Source organism: Xiphophorus maculatus, chromosome 10 (assembly GCF_002775205.1).
Source record: "Xiphophorus maculatus strain JP 163 A chromosome 10, X_maculatus-5.0-male, whole genome shotgun sequence".
NCBI classification, from domain to species: Eukaryota; Metazoa; Chordata; class Actinopteri; order Cyprinodontiformes; family Poeciliidae; genus Xiphophorus; species Xiphophorus maculatus.
The window spans coordinates 19033090-19049818 of NC_036452.1; the positions used below are offsets into that span (position 1 = coordinate 19033090).

Sequence of the window (16729 nt, forward strand, 5' to 3'; positions counted from 1 at the left end):
CAGGCAGGTTGGTGCACTTGTTCCCTGGTGGTGGTGCTGCTGAGGGAGCTTGTCCAGGTTTTCCCCTGTCTGATAAGAGTGATTAGATGTTGAAGAGGTGTCAGAGGTCAACTAAATATGGCTCATGGTGCACAAGACTCTGTGTGCCATTTATTCTTCCCTCCTCCTATATGCACACATTCAATTCCATTAATATCTCTGTCCATCCATTTGAAACACTGGGTTAATCCTCACAGAGTCACGGCAGACGGTGCCCATCTTCAGCGGTCAGTAGACAAGAGGTGGTGTACACCCCTGGCAGGTCATTCCAACACAGTGCATTTCTTATTCAGACACTTGTTCTAGTTTTAAAGGTACCATCTGTGGGGAAGGGGTGTGTGTGTGTGTGGGGGGGGGGGGGGGGGGGGTGTTTGAGCTGTACCACTGTAGTGTGTGTAATCTGACCAACACTGCCACCTCCCTGAGGAAAATGTAATTGATTGGGGTGAGAATCAGCTGTGAGGCTCCATGTAGGTCACTGAACGGTGAGCAGGTGAATTTCAGTGAGCGGTTTCTCTGGTCCATGCATCCGCTCTGCCGGTCAGCTGTGACTGCATTCCGGAGATTGCGGGCCAAATGTCCCTTTTCCTTTGAGCCGTTCGGAGCTCCTGTGCTCCAAATGGCGATGGAACTGCTGTGCTGTGGGGAATTTTTAAGGATTCCAGTAACAAATCCTTTCTGCTAGAAGGACTGTGTTGCTCTAACCCGAGTGCTCTGAAAGGATAATGCGGCACAGATGTAGAGATACCGACTCTAAGCTCGAGTCCGCTTGATGTTACAGTCAGAGGAGTTAATACTGGATGAAACATATAACAATCGACGTGACTGTTGGAGCTAATTTACGAGTGCCTGAGTGAGCCTACAGAAGGAAGACAGCCTGTAAATCTCTATGTGCTAACTGCTGAAGACAGGAGGGAGTCTGAGACAATTCAGCCTGTGGAGAATTTACAGTTTTCTTTAAGCTGCAGCACTCTGAGTGACATTCAACGCCCTGTGAAAACCAACGATTGTTGATACTTTTCCACCACGCTTGAACTACATGATCCCAGCCATGGGAACCGCTGCTGCTCGCCCGTAGCCTAAGGGAGCGTTTAGCTCTATGTGAAAACTGCCAGTCGTCGCCGCTTCTGCATACAACGTGCTTCGGCTGCGCTGCTGAAGCCATGGGAACTGCCTCCGCTTTGTGGAGGCTAAAAGATAAAGATCTCATTTATGAGCTCCACAGAGACTACACAATGTTCTTCAAGTGTGTCACTCACTAGTGCTCATGTTGATTTGATTAACAGCTCAAACAATAGTGGACGACATTCTTGAGATGCAGACTGTGACATTACGGTGTGAACAAGGGGTCCAACTTCAGGTAAATGCCAGATCTCGCCAGATCTTGAGGGATCTACTATATGCAGAATAGCAAATGAGAATGTCTTCATAAGACATTCTCTTATGAGAAGTATGGTAACCATACTTGATCGAGAAAGCTTTTTTTTACTGCAGTACTTATATCTACCCAAAAGATGGAAATATTGGTTTAATTGGCACTAACATGCAGACAAATTTAAATAACAGAATCAGAAAACTAAATCTTAAGCATAAATTTTGTTTTCCTCTTTTACCCCCTCCCCCCCAAGAAATACATTTCATCATCAGTTACGGTACGAATAGAATTACAGATTCTACTCGTACTAACAAAAAAATGTGGGCCCTGAGGAGAAATTACTCCCAATTTGGACATAATTTGATACCCCTGAAGACCAGTGCTTACACTCATGTTGGGTGTGTGAATGATTTGATTGGCAAGGAACTAGTACGTCAAGAACTGGCAGAGGGGGATACAACAGGTGGGACAATGAGTCAAAGAGACCAGGCAGTTACAATAGCTTGTGATGCCTTGATGCCTTTGAGATGCAGTAAGCAGCAGAATCAACTCGACAGAGTTCTGTGTGGATCATGAATGCGACCGGGTGGAAGTGAGGTATAGGGATCCACAGATATCACAGAGGTTGAACCTCCATGTAGGTCACTGAACCTTCATGGAGGTTGCATTTCATGTCGAGGATGGGTACTTATCCTCGACATTGCACTGAATAGTTGCCTGGTATTTCCACTTGACTTGATGTGGAGCCAATAGAAGCTTCCTCAACCTCCATCAAGTCTGAGTGTAACTGAAAATCAAATGCTTTGGTAACCGACTGATAAGTCCTTCATTTTATTTGTAACGCCACTGCCTACGCCCCCTGGTGCCGAATCTAGAGATAGCATCTCCTTGGAAATCTAATCATCTACATGCTTATCACTGGTTTCCTCAGGGACCGACTGTGCCAAAATCAAACCAATTCTCCTGGAAACCTAACTTTTTTTCAGAAAAGTGTATGCCAGTTAAACTCTAGTTGATTTTTGTCAACAAATATCCGCAAAACCGGAATAACATGGATCTCTAATTTATACTGGTGAAAAAAAAAACAAAGAAGGCGTAAAATGACGTAATGATTCCCTTTCACATGGATGTGATCTACTTCCCTTTAATGGGGTTGTGTCAGCTGCTCATTTAGAAAAGGTTTGGGAGAAACAATGTCAAATAATTCAGCTTATTGTGGCAGTAAATTGGTTTATATTTCTTTAATGGAACCTGAATAACTGTACACTAACTGGACTGAAATAGTTTGCGAGACCAGGCAAAGTATACTCTAACGTTCTGACAGTGAATGGCATTCTGGCTGCACATTAAAAAAAAATTAACAGTTTCCTTTTGTTTTTTCCCTTTCCACTTGTTTTCAGTCTTCCACTGTTGACCATAAGTCACAGGCATCGGAACCTCTCCAGAAACATTTATGGTGGAGTGTTGTCTCCCCTGCAGTCAGGCTCTGGCTCTTGTTCATAAGTCTGACTCTTAAGTGGCCAAAACTGTTGGAAGTAACATATGCGCGTTCCTTTTTAAGGTGGATTTTCGCTTCATACTGGGGTATTAGAGTAAAATAAACGTTTTGCTTCATTTGGGAACACCTGTTTACGAGATGGTGGACAGCAACACTCGTACATCTGTTGCCAACACATTCCTGTCCGTGTCGGTGAAAGTTTAGGGGGAAATTCGGGTGACGAATGCGTCCTCTCCTTAGATTGTTGGAGTTCTGGTGCAAAAGTGTGATGTTAGTGCTGTTCTCCTGTGCGAGGCACAGAAATGGATGATAAATAGCGAAATCGCTCGGCTGGCTTGTTTAATTATCTCCACTTCAGTCACACAAAACCCCCTCGAACCACGGTTTATTTACATTATAAATCTGAGCACTTGTAAATGCGGCTGTCGATTTGTATGTCCTTTGTTGTCAAGGCACCCCAGGCTGAAACAAATGTCTTCGGTTTCAAAGTCAACAGTGTGTTTCAGCTATCTGTGATTACGCGGCTCAGCTCGGCTCGGCTCGGCTCGGCTCCGCAGTCAGGACAAGGCAACGCTTTGGAGAAAGAGCAGACTGTATGGCAGCTGCTGTGCTTTCTTAGGCACAGTTATTGATAACCTGTCAGTACGCTCAGCACAGAGCAGTACAGCTTGACTTCAGCGTTGCCTTCGCCAAGAAAATAAGACATAAAACCTGCATGTATGGGTGAGATTAAGCCTGTCACCTGGCTGAAATATGAGCTTGTTTTATCAGCTTGCAGGCAGCACCGAAGTGATCAGAAAGAAGGTTTCAGTTTTCAGGATTTGGCTCGAGGACATGTGGGAGTACAGGGGCAAAACAAATTTACTGTTATCTTTGTCAACCGAACGGTGACACTCGAGTTCTGCATCTTGAAGTTGTAGTTAAGATTTCTTAAAGTAAAATTCTGCTGAAACAACAAGAATTTATTTTCTTACTCGCAGAAGAGAACTTTCTTGGTTTCTATTAGTATAAATCAGAGATTGTAACAAATTCCCCCCCCCCCCCCCCCCCCCCCCCCCCCAAAGTCCACATCAAGCAGGGGCAGACAACGCAACAATATTAGATTCTGAGTCATTAGAATGTGCTGATAATTAGCCAAAGATGAGAGATTGTATCATCATCCATAAGGCAGACTTCTATGCTTTTACATACACAAATCATCTTTGTGTTCCTCTTTTCCCCTCAACTTAATAGACCTAAAATAGTAGGGCTAAAAGTCACTGGTCGTAGATAATTATATGGCAGGTGTTAGCTGCCTAACAAAAGCTAGTCAAGAGCTAGGCAGCTAACACCTGACTAAGTGTCTACTAGCAGAAGCTAGCAGCTAGCAATGCTGACTTAAGCTTTAACTTAACTTTCATTTGTTGCCAGCTTAGACAACCGCCACCATAGCCAGTGGTGTGCTTATATTCAACTGGACAATAATAGAGTCCTAACACGGATTGAAAGCAGATGTCTAATAGAGTCACGTTAGTGACTGAACCAAGACAGCGTCCTTCAGAAGTTCACAAGAAGAGGCTCGTAACGCCACAACATTCTGAATGCTGGGAGCATTGTGGACATTGTTGTTCCTGGCAGATGTAATGTAAAAGTAATTTTTGTTTGTTTAGAAAAAAAATTATTTAAACTGTAAATGGAGTAAGTGAGGAGGTGCGCCAACAATGTTCTTTCTGTGTGTGCCTGACAAAATAAAGTGGTGTAAAAATATTTTATTGTGGACTATCATAACATAATCTTTACTTTTATGTCTGTTTAACAATGTTGTGCGCTCAGCTCTCAGCATGTGCTTCACATGGGAGAGTTATAGGTGGGACACCACTTCCAACCTCCATTTCCTTTGTCATCAATTGTCTTTCATTCCTCATGGCTTCCCATCAACACACCTAAACTAAATTAGAACGTGATTCGCCGGTTTCTGCAGAACTTGACCTTTGGATTCGCACATCTAAAGGTTGCAGGCTGCTGAACCTCAGGAACTGGGTCATAAGATGCCTGCCTTAAAGAGTTATAAAATGCCAATTTATTATTTTAGATATAGCTGTTTAAGATGTCTGTTTTAGTCCTGGGCGATCACAAAGTAGCTGTTGGCTTCAGCGACCAGGCTCAGCTGATGTGGATTCATGCTAAACGAAGACTGTCATCTACCACTGGTAAGATATAAACTGCTCATAAACATGTTCCAGAACCTCGCTTCAAAAATCTCAAACTATCCCTTTGAGGAATGAACAGGAAAAAAAATGCTGAACAGAATTATCTTCCTACAACATTTACATTGCATTTTGTCACCTGGCTTTTACCAAAACACTTATGAACCAATCAGGTGTGCGTAAAAAAAATAAAAAAATTCTTGACAGTGGTTGTATCAGTTGCATGTTTTGGTCAGCTTCCAGTCAGTCACTAATGCCTGCGTTTGCTCTGTGATGTAGCGAGCTACGGGGTCGTGACCCCTCCCTCTTGCGGTAAACGAAAGCAGATGTCAGGAGAAGGGGAACGGCCTGGCGTTACGTAACGGAGGTGCTCCGCGGCGGTAGAGCGGGCGGTGTGGCAGACGAGTGTCGGGAAAAGTCGTTGTGCTGAAGCAGTTTCTATTCTGTTCTTGACATGCACGGCTGTGGCCAGAGGAGAGCAAATTGAAACCACCTGAGCGAGATGATAAACAATTGGAGAGACGAACAGAACGTGATCAGGTGGAGCGGGAACATTTCATACTTGTGTGTCAGATCCAGGATCCGACCAGGAGACCCTCCAGATAACGGCGAGGAGGAAAAGCACACGCAGACAAAAGAGACGAAAGGAACGGACGCAAGCAGACCAACAGACGCAGAGGAGGCTTGTGTTTATGACCTAGAGTCCCACCTAGGCCACTACTGCACACACACACATGCATGCACATGGACACAGCAGGGAGAATCACACACACATGCCGTGGACCACACACTGCCTAGCAGATCTGTTTAAAAGCCAGGAGCTGTGTTTATCTTTCCCTACATCCTGCTCGCAGAAATATTTGCGAGAAAGCAGAGTTGTTTTGTATGAGTGTGTGTGCGTGTTTTTTTTTTTTAATGCATATGTGGACATGCATAATACTGATAGGGTTCACAAGAACCTGGGTCAGTGGCGTGCACAGATATTTTGGGGGTCAGGTGCTCAAGTGGAGATGGGGTGGGGGGTTACCTTTTGCAACAAGTGGGAATATTAGATTTTTCCTGCACAATTTTTAATGTCTCATAGCAAAATTTACATACTCACACAAAAAATACATACTTTTGTCTTTGATTTTATCTTTCATTTACAAGAATAGATTGTCTAAATAAACTGATGTGAATGATTTGATGAATTTGAAACAGAATATACAGACGTGGTGTACCCGACGTCTGCGGGTACACCACACCCGCAGACGTCTTCTGGGCACTACAGGGACTGGTCAGCTTATAAGCGTTTAATTTTAGCTGGAAAAGCTTATAACTTTTCCAGAAATGCTACCTTTAGCCACACACTACACTGTTTAAAGAAAAATGTAAACAAATATTTTAAAAGGGCACTTTTTTTTTAATCTAAAAAGCAAAAAGGGCAGGTGCTCTAGCACCACCTAGTGACCATCTGCACACTTCCTTGGCCAAGATACCTCTGATTTGAGTCAGTGCTTAGATATTTTTAGGAAATTAGGTTTTAGAATCTGCCTTCTGAGTTCATTTTAAACAATATAATTCAGACAATACCCATACTGCATGTTCAATTCACATCATCTTATTTGCTAAATTACTCTTTAATCAAGCTCTAAAACATTTTCTGATGCCAAACAGATTCACCTTAATGAGTAAAAACTGAGCATGGTCTCACACTTGGACTGAATGTTGTGATGTATATTTTTAGCCTTGATATGTCACAGAATTGCACTATTACAATATCAAAAGAATGAAGAGCTATTCATGAACTATTGCATCATGTTATACGACACCCTGCGATTGCAGACAGGCTCAAGTTCTTAACTTTCATTGTTGCGTTTAATGAATCTGATCAGTTCAAGCCAAGTGCGCTGGTAATATGGCTTTTATTTACCAGCTAAATGTAATGAGTTGCTGCAACCTTAAAAGCGATGCCAAGTAGAAGGAGAAAAAGGAAAAGAAAACAGTTGGAGCATTAATTCAGGAACGGGCTGAAATGTTTTGCTCCTGCTGTTGGCCCTGAAGAAGAGGACACCTTTAACACGAGACGTATTTTTGCATCCAGCTGGTCTCTGGAGTTAGAACTCCAATCTGGAAATGATATGACACACCACTTGAGCTATGCTACAGTTTTCAAAAGTAAAAAAAAAAGAAAATGTATACGATACAGTACTGTGGTTTTAACTCTTGAGACAGAAAACAAAGCACAAGGTGTTTCGGTTGTAGCACGGAAAACCAGTGAGACGTGATGATTGTTGTGCGCAGTGTCCATGCTAGACTTTAGCAGCAATAGAATGACCGATAAAGCCATAGCAACAGACTCACTAACAACGGTAATGAGGTGCAAACAGTCAGAAGTGCAGAGGAACAGCTTTTTACCGTCACTACGAAATCCAATGTGGCTGGCTTCATTTTTGCTCCAATTGAATTTTCCAATTTGGAAAATTGGAAACATTGGAAACTTGGGAACTCTGGCCTCATTGTAGCTTTAAACTCAGATGCCACTCAAAAAAAAGAAGCATTTTGTCAAGTTCTGTGTGGAACTCAAGCCAAGATCCAGTGGACACCATTTTAGGTAAAACCAGCATATCTTCCCTGAAAAGACAGTTATTACTAAAGTACAAACAGTTTTAATTCTATAGAAAACATCACCAGAAGTTTGAAAAAGCAGATTTAAGAAGAGCATATTTATTTGGAACTTTTAACATCCATGCCACGTTTCCCCTGACTGAAAGTAATATTTTAAAAATATTTTTAAATGACCCAGTCAGGTTTCTTGAAGAAAAAAACCTAAAGATTAGGGTGACGGCAAAGAGGGTTATCAGAAGCAAACTTAGATGAATGAAAACAATGAAATCTAAATCTCCCCAGGGTATAAATGTTTCTTGACTTGTACTGTCAAATAATACAGTCAGGACTCCATTTGCAACAAATGCAGTTGTCTCTTGCCAAACTGTCCACATTGATCTTTTGGAGTATTAGAAAATAAACACAAGCAGACATGACTAAGAAGTAGTAATAGCAAACCTGTCCACCCAAAACATCTCCTATATAAGGGAGGGTATGAATGAACACCAATCCTCTTAATCATATTTACAAGTTTAGTTCATTACGATTCTTTACCTGCTTGTCTCTGAAAAGAGGCTGGTGGCCATCTCCAGCATTTTTAAGCTGTAATGAATACTGTAGTCTTCTATAGTTGAGTGGCAAAATGAAGAGTGAATGGCTTTCAATCTGTTTTCATTTTGGTTATCAGTGGTGTGCACAGTACACTGTGGAGTTCGTCAGGGATTTGAAATATTCATGAGGGATTTATTTAAAATTGACTTTAAAGTTGCTTTTTTTTTGTTTGTTTTCTTGACGTGCACGCCCTACTTCTGACAAGCCGCCTTCAAGTTAACTAAACACAAGCTATTCTGAAACGGCTTCTTCTTTTGATTTTTGCTCTGTCCCTCACTTGTCTCCTCACATCTCTTTCCCTCTTTCCTGTGCTCCTTCTGTTCTCCTTTCATCAGTGCTACAGTTAAGACTTCAGCAGAGGAGGACACGAGAGCAGCTGACAGACCAGGGCATCATGCCTCGTGAGTAACTTTTTCCAACTCTGAGCTGCCTCACACTCATGAACACACGTACACACACCTTTCTGCCCCCGTGCTTCTTTGTCTCTAAATAGTAGCGGCGAAAGAAGGTATAACTGTAGGGAACCTTTACCCCACACTCAACCTCAGCAACACTACACAGGTCATTCTGATGTATTCCTGCTTGATACCTGACCAGAAGGCACACATAGTCTCTCTAGTGTGTTCTGGGTTGCCTCTGGAATCTCCTCTTAGTAAGATGTGCCTGGAAAACCTCCAAAGCGAGGCATGCAGTTTGCATCCTGATCAGATGGCTGAACCTTTTTACAGGAGCAGCGGCTCCATTTCAAGACATGGCTGATGGAGCTCCTTACCTTAACTTTAAGACAGAGTCTGGTCTAAGGTGAATCTCAGCCGTTTTCTATCTAAGACCTTGTTCTTTCAATTATAACCCATACCTCATGATCATAAGGGTAAGGATTGGTAGGTAGGTAATGTCCCAGGGAGGAGGTGTATTGGCTGACATGCGTCTTCAGTCTCACATGAAGTACCAGGACATCTATGAAGTGGCAGACTGCAGTGGTGGTCTAGATAAAGATGTCCAGAGATTGTTATTCAATTTACAATACAGAGGATGTTCACTGACAAATCAAGCTACTCAGCTATTCCTGTAAAGTTTACTCAACATTGTTTGGAACCTTTGATTCGGGATGATCGGTTTGGCTTTCATCCGAAAGTTGAGGAACTAGGATGACCTTTATCTTCATGGAATTGGTTGTGGAGTTTAGTTGGCAATATATACTTTTTAAACAAGCATTTGGTTCCATGGGTGTCTACAAGCCATAATCTCCTGTGAACATTGCGGCATATGCACCCAGGTGTGGAACAGCCCTGATGACAGTCTGAGGCCATTGTCAACCAAATCTAGGAGTCTCTTCCACAAACAAAGAAGTGAATGAATCTTGGCATCCTGTTAGAATGGAGCTTGGTATGATAGACAGATTAGGGCTTTGTGTGAAGTAACTCAGGTGTCCCGCAGGTTATTGAAGTGTTATTGAAGAAAAATTTGAGCCAAAACTTTTAAGTACTAGATTGGATGGTGAGCTTTTTTTGTATTTATGCTTAGGCAATTTAAGTTTTGACCATCCATTGAATTACACTACAGAAAGCAGCTGATCTGGAAGCTGATCTCAAGTGATTCAGACCAACACTAAAAGCCAACTTGTGAATTGGATTTGGCCAAGTTATACATGCTGGTGGCCAGGTACTTGTGTTGCTAATGTGTATACAACTGTGTTACCCTTAAAATTTAATGGGAGGCACTTCTGTAATTTCCAAGTCAGGATAATCGTATACCTCAAATCTTTGGTATACATTGAAACTAAAAACTAGGCAAGTAGCATGAGTCTCAGTGAAGCTGATGTTGTCAAAAGACATTCACCGTAAAATTAGGGGAGGTAAGTGATGTTGATGTTCATTTTCAGAATAACTGGTACATTTAAGCAAAATTTATCAGGTGACAGGACTGTTGATGGCTACAGATAAAGCAGGTGGATGTATTCATCCTGACCAGCAGCAAGCAGGCAAGTCGGTGAGTGACCGCTGAGGAATGCTCTCGTGATGGAAGAATCTCTCTGCCTCAGAAGAGGCTGCAACCGTTAGGGGCTCAATTCAGAAAGTGAGAGAGAACCTGTTTACAGGGCCGCGCTCCATCAAAGAGAAGGCACGCCCGAGCATGACAACGTGCAGAGAGAGCTGCCATTTGCAAGGCGAAGGCTTTGTTCTTTTTATGTCACATAAGTCCCAGCTATGATGACATGCAGGCCTGCGTGCTCCGAGTATTCTCCTAAATCCTCGCAGTTCCTGCGATTTATGGGGCCTCGCAATCCTCAGATCAGTGAGACACTGCAGTGTTTGCAGGTATTCTGTTTAGTTTTGACTGCCAGCAACCAGCCGAATGAAAACGTGGATTTTTCTTTAATATTCATGAGAAAGTAGGCCGAGACATGGCACGGCAGAGAACTGCATGTACTATCGCCTTGAAGCAGAATTCAAGCCTCTTGAGCTGTCTCACATTTTGTCGCGACACAAACTTCATGGTACTTTTTCAAGCTAATGTAAAGAAGCATTTTATGAATTTGTTAATGTTACCCTGAAGCAACATAATCTTGTATTCGCAAACATGGCAGCAGCGATGAGAAAGGCCAGTGCATTAGACTTTTCTTTCCTCCCATACAGAATCAACAAGGTGACTGGGGGACATGGGTAGCAGACCAGGGATTTGTTGAATGATATCTCTGGCACCGTTTGCCATTTCACAGAGGCTCCAACCTCCAGATAAAGCCTTAGTAAGTGTGCGGGGGAACGGAATCCAGAGGTCCGGCTAGGCCCTATCAGTTTCTAGGAGTCTGTCACAGATAAGGCAACAAGGGGAAACGCAATTGGTCGACGGGAACCCGAGCTCTCTTTTAAAAAAGAAATTTCAATTGGCTGTTTATCTCTCTCGGTTGCAGGGAATTGAGTTGGCGCTGTTTGTTTGTACTTTCCTTTCACCCAGGCCATAGATTCCTTATCGCCCCTTCCTACAGAATTCTGTCAACGGCACCGAAAGTAAGACGTTTCGCAAGGCGACGGTGGTACGGTCCTCCTCCTGTTGCCGCTTCTGTAGATGTGAATCTTCAAACGCTGGCTGCCTCGGCCTAGCTGTGTTATTCCTGCTGGGGAAGATGGACACGGCACAGGGTCTGTGTATACATTACCCAGGGAACATCTGGTGTTTATTAGACTATTCAAGAATCCGCCCCAGCCTCTCAGGCCTGACCGGCGTGTGGCCTGCATAGAAGCACACTGTCTCCTTGCTGGCCTCAGGTCTGACTCCACACACACATCCAATCTAATATTTCCTCATAAAGATAATAGAGCCGTAGCTGGCTGCAGGTTTACGGTGCTTTTTCCTGCTTGTGCTTTAAGATCCTCGTCTCCACGGCGGGGATGCTATAAACCTGGATGGAGATACTATTCGCCCATCCAGCTTCCCTCTCACTGTCATTCAGCAGGCATACAGTGCTGTGAAAACGTATTTGCCCCCTCACAGATTTCTTCTGCTGTTGCTTTTGTTTGTCACCACTACATTTTTCAGATCACCAAAAACATAAATAAATGATTACGGGGAAAACCAGACCCTTTATGACACTTCCGATAAACAATGAGAAGTTCTAGAGGAATTTAGAACAACTCTTTGTTATAGAAATATTTTAACTCGGACACATTTAAGGGCTTTCTGGAATTAACTGCCTGTTATATGCCATGCCACAACATCTCAGTCATATTTAATGAAAGACTTTGACTCCAACCTCTTCTTTTTCCTTCCGAGCTTGGTTTCTGAGATGGACTTGCTCATGTGCTTTGGGTTTTCTAAGCTTAAGGTCACAAAATGACGATTGTTAATCATCTTTTATCCACTGCTTCACTTATGACTAATGTCATAAGAAATAGCATTCATATTCTTTTTGATCAATTATTTGGTTGCCAACGCCTACTGCAGACTTTGTTCTGTTTTAACCGTTCAAACGTTACAGCATTCAGCTCTGTCAGCAGATGTGTGTTATAACTTACAGTATTTATACTAGATGTATTTAGTACATTGGTGGGAGTGTCAAAATCATTCAAACTCTGTTAGGGCCACTTCCTTCCTACTAAAAACGAATATTTGAACTTTAAACAGTTTGAATTGCAGATTGTTGCTTAATGGCTCAGATTTTTAATATTTTTGACCGTTTTGATGATCCTCCCACACTAATCACAGATCAATGAATTCAACGTCTTATAGTAGGAGAACCTTGTCAAACCCTGGGACCAACTGTCTCAAAATCTGTCAGAAGGTCACCAAGGAATATCCTACTATTCTGGGACTTTTGTACATCTTGCAAAGCAACTTCAATTATTATTTCTGCTTAATTTTTTAAGGTTTCTAATAAAATTTTATATGTTTGAATGCTGCTGCAGTGGCGCAGCAGGTAGCACTGCTGCAGCAAGAAGGTCCAGGGTTCGATTCCCGGTCCGGGGTCTTTCTTCACAGTTTGCATGTTCTCCCTGTGCATGCGTGGGTTCTCTCCGGGTACTCCGGCTTCCTCCCACAGTCCAAAAACATGACTGTCAGGTTAATTGGTCTCTAAATTCTCCCTACGTGTGAGTGTGTGCATGGTTGTTTGTCCTGTCTGTCTCTGTGTTGCCCTGCAACAGACTGGCTAACGCCCGGAGCGTTAGCTGGAGATAGGCACCATCACCCCTCCAGACCCCAGTAGGGACAAGGGTGTTAGAAGATGGATGGATGAATGCTGCTGCTTATTTCTGAAAATTAAACTTGCAATACTGCTTCATTTGAGCTTATGTTTTATAGGAAATTTGTTGTTTTTCCTCCTTTCATGATTTAAACTGAATTCTAAATTGTTTTGAATTATATTGCTTTTTTTTTTATACCTTTCACAAATTATTCCGCAGTACAGTGATCCTTTGCATTGTTTCCCTTTTCCCCAATTCCTTCAAATTTGTATATGTCCACTTCCTTGTTGTCTCTACTTCTTTCATATCATTGATGCATCTTTTTACAATTTTATACTTTTTTTTATTGATACTTCTACCAAAATGGTCTGTCCTGATATATAATTGTTTCCCATCAGAAAATGATAATAAGCGTCTGCTTCTGGTTTTAGGTTTGAAATAAATCTCCATATAGGTGTTGGTTTGCCATGGGTCTGGATTCATTTCTGTCATTTTCTAGTATTGTATTTGTAGAAGGCAATGCAAAGCAGGTTTTATTACATATCTCTTGTTTGTAAAAGTCCCTAGAAGACTACAAGGAATTTGGGGGGACTTTCTCAATATAGGTACTGTATATCTGTAATGACTTTGTCGCAGAAATTCATTAATGTAGGCAATGTTTTTAAGTTGGCCATAAACTGAATTGGTAATCAAGGTCATGTTCCTATTAAAATATAGGTCTGACTCTATAGCCATACCGCCACTTCCCTAAAGTTTTTAGCTTGAATTTTCATTGCAAAACCCAATAAAATCTGTCTCTATAGCATTAAACTGGAGGAAGACGCGATAAAGAACCTGGTATAGTTTGCAAAAATTTACTTAACATCACATTTCTTGCCAATTTGGTGCCACATAAATGCACAAAATGTGATTTAATTGGTCATGTGGTGAAACAAAAATGTGGTGCCGTGTCATCAACATCCATACGACACAGTATGTTGTGTTACTCTATAATCATAATATGTTGTAATACTCTATTATCTGCATGTAAATTTGGTTGTTTATCAGTTTATCTGACACAGTAATATGGTAAAAGGAAGTTGTCCTAGAGTGGAGCTTTAAGGAACCTCAACGTTGTTTTCAGCCAAGAACACCAAACACTAGTTAATAGCCAAGATAATTTAGTCCTGAGTCAGAAATCTTGTACGTGACTTAGTGGGTTAATTATATTGTTTATTTACAAGTGAGAATAGATGTCGTGGAAAAAACCTCTTATTCAATCTCCATAGAATACAGAGAAATTGGGGATTTAGCTAATGTCGCTAACTTTATTTGATACGTTTATTAAATGGGTTTAGCTTTTTTGTTGTGATTAATTAGGTTTTATATGTATAGCACGTAGACAGCATTGTAGGGAAGTGGTTAACAGAACAAAATTAGCAATGGTCTTCTAAAAATCTCCAGTTAGACTCAGGATGAATGGTTGAATGCTTTGAAAAAAAAAAAAGGAAAAGGTATTAGTTGCTGGAACCCAGATGTGGTTACTTCACACTCCACTCTCTGGAAACAACCATACACCAATGCTTCGAGAAACAAGCATCCTGTGGAGAAACGCCTGGAGTGTTGATCTCCTGAAAATTGTAAATGTCTGATCTGAGTGAGACACAAAGTACAATATTTGCTTTATCTGAAGTTTAATCATTCTTATCACACGCCATTCTTATTTTAGATGATTTTTTTTCTTACTTTCAAATAAAGTATTTCATACCTGATGATGTTTTCATTAAACAGTAATATTCCACCTTAGATGTCCAGAAGCTCCATATCTTTCATTTCTTCTTGGCCCACAATCCCGTCTCATCCCTCTGAAATCTCCAACTAAAATCATATTTGACCAAAAAAGTGCGTTTGTTCTTTTGTGCACTCAGATAATCAAACTGATTCAGTTTCTCAGCTCTCTGCTGGATAACCACTCAGCCCGGTGAATGCCGAAGATAGAACGGAGGCCATGCCAGGTTCTCGCTGGCCCTGATTATTTACCTTGGATTTAACAGAGCGAGAGGGAGTCTGTGGAAGGTTAAGAATCTCACCAACCTCAACCCTTTAATTACCACCTCTCCATTTATTTTCCCACCACTCAGTGTTTGAAGGACGCACATTAGAACTGATCCGGCACAGGAACATTGATTGTTGGGGAGAATCACAGGACTGGACGTGTGGAGTTTGCAAATTGATAGTACAATGAGTGCATAAAATTACCTTTTCTTAAATATATGAAACTTTGTGTATATTACAAAACATTTTCAGGATTCTGTTTGGCATTTTGCAGTATACTACAATGTTTATTAAAAATTTGCATCCTGATTTCAAAAACGATTACATAAAAATGAGGAAAACATTTTCTTTCTCCATATACCATGACTAAAATTTTGTTGGAAGATAAATATGTTAGATGGAGAAGAAATGCAATAACCTGACTGCATAAGTCTTCATGTCGAACAGAAACTTTGGCAATGACTTAATTTCAGCATTCAGTCTTCTTTCATAGAAGTCTATCCGCATTTCACAATATCGTCCCACTCTGCTAAAGCTACAGTTCCCCAAACCTTTCGAGTTGAGAGAACATCTCTTGTCCACAACCCTCTTCAGGCAACCCCGCAAATTTGCTGTCAGATTTACTTCTGAACTTTGGCTAGGTCAATCAATATGTTGATTTGGATTTATGCTTGCTCTTATTAGGAAGTGTTGCCGGCATCCTCTTTGTAGCCTCATTGAGCAGTTCCTGCCTTTTCTTCCTCCAGTTTCAGTACCGTCGCTGTTCTCACATATTTTCTTAAATTATTGATGACTTTTTTGTACTTGAGCTCAAAGGAGGCGCTCAGGTTCCCAGATCATACATACACCTCGCCTTGACTGCCATGATGAGCTCCTATCCTTGAACGCCAAACCAAACCAGACTGGAGACAAACAGAGGGAATAGACTGGACTTTGTGACTTTGGGTGTAAAAAGACAAAAAAGGCAATAAAAGGCTAATTTGTGGGTCTTCTCATTCACAGCCATAGATGGACTGGTCAACCAAACTTCCATCATTTGCTTAGCAATTCTGTGAGAATAAAGAAGTGAATATCATCTTGCTCCTGCTAAATTAGAAGGTTAAAAAAAATCTTCTTTTCCAACACTACAGAGCAAACTTTCCAAAGGAGTCTCAAAGCATGAACACTACCCAGTTGGCCACTCCAGAGGTGTTGTCCCAGGCGTCCATGATTTGAAGAAGACATAGGAAGACAGTGAAAGTGGACTCATTATTTTTATGGTCATTCATCTGATCTTGATCTCTTACTCTTCGTTATCTTGATCTCCCCTTTGACAGCTCCTCTCTGGAAACTCTGGGGAGACCAAAGCAAATTAAGTTTGCTGAGGAAATTACTAAGAAGTGACCTTTGGGCATGGGCCCCCACAGCAGGCAGAAGTAAATATTATTATTTATTTCGAGAAAGGCAAGCAATTTATGATGTTTGTGACTCCACAGTTGGGTGTCGGGCAGCTTTCGAGTTCATCTTCCTTTGGTGAAAGACCTTCGTCGGATCAATGGCGTACTGCTGTCGGTGTACAGACTACAAGATAGATGCAGGTTTTAGAAGCACACTACATTAGCTATAAAGCATAGAAGAACGAGATCTTTTATTTTCCTTTGATACTGTATTAGATGAGTGACATAATCTATTGTAGCTCTTGGGTAAAATATTCAAAAGATTCGCTTAGTAGTGCATCCTT

General features: G+C 41.6%; 1 protein-coding gene across 6 annotated transcripts in view; it reads left to right on the forward strand.

Annotated features, from left to right (window-relative positions):
• The window catches only part of myocd (myocardin), a 134214-nt gene that overhangs the window by 106238 nt on the left and 11247 nt on the right, over positions 1–16729 (forward strand). For 5 of the 6 annotated variants that reach the window (XM_023340323.1, XM_023340324.1, XM_023340326.1 and 2 more), the window contains one exon: positions 8632–8697. The exons of the other annotated variant lie outside the window; for it this stretch is intronic. In XM_023340323.1, the coding sequence (XP_023196091.1) occupies positions 8632–8697 (66 nt within the window). The remainder of the gene's footprint in view (positions 1–8631; positions 8698–16729) is intronic. 6 annotated transcript variants of the gene reach the window in all.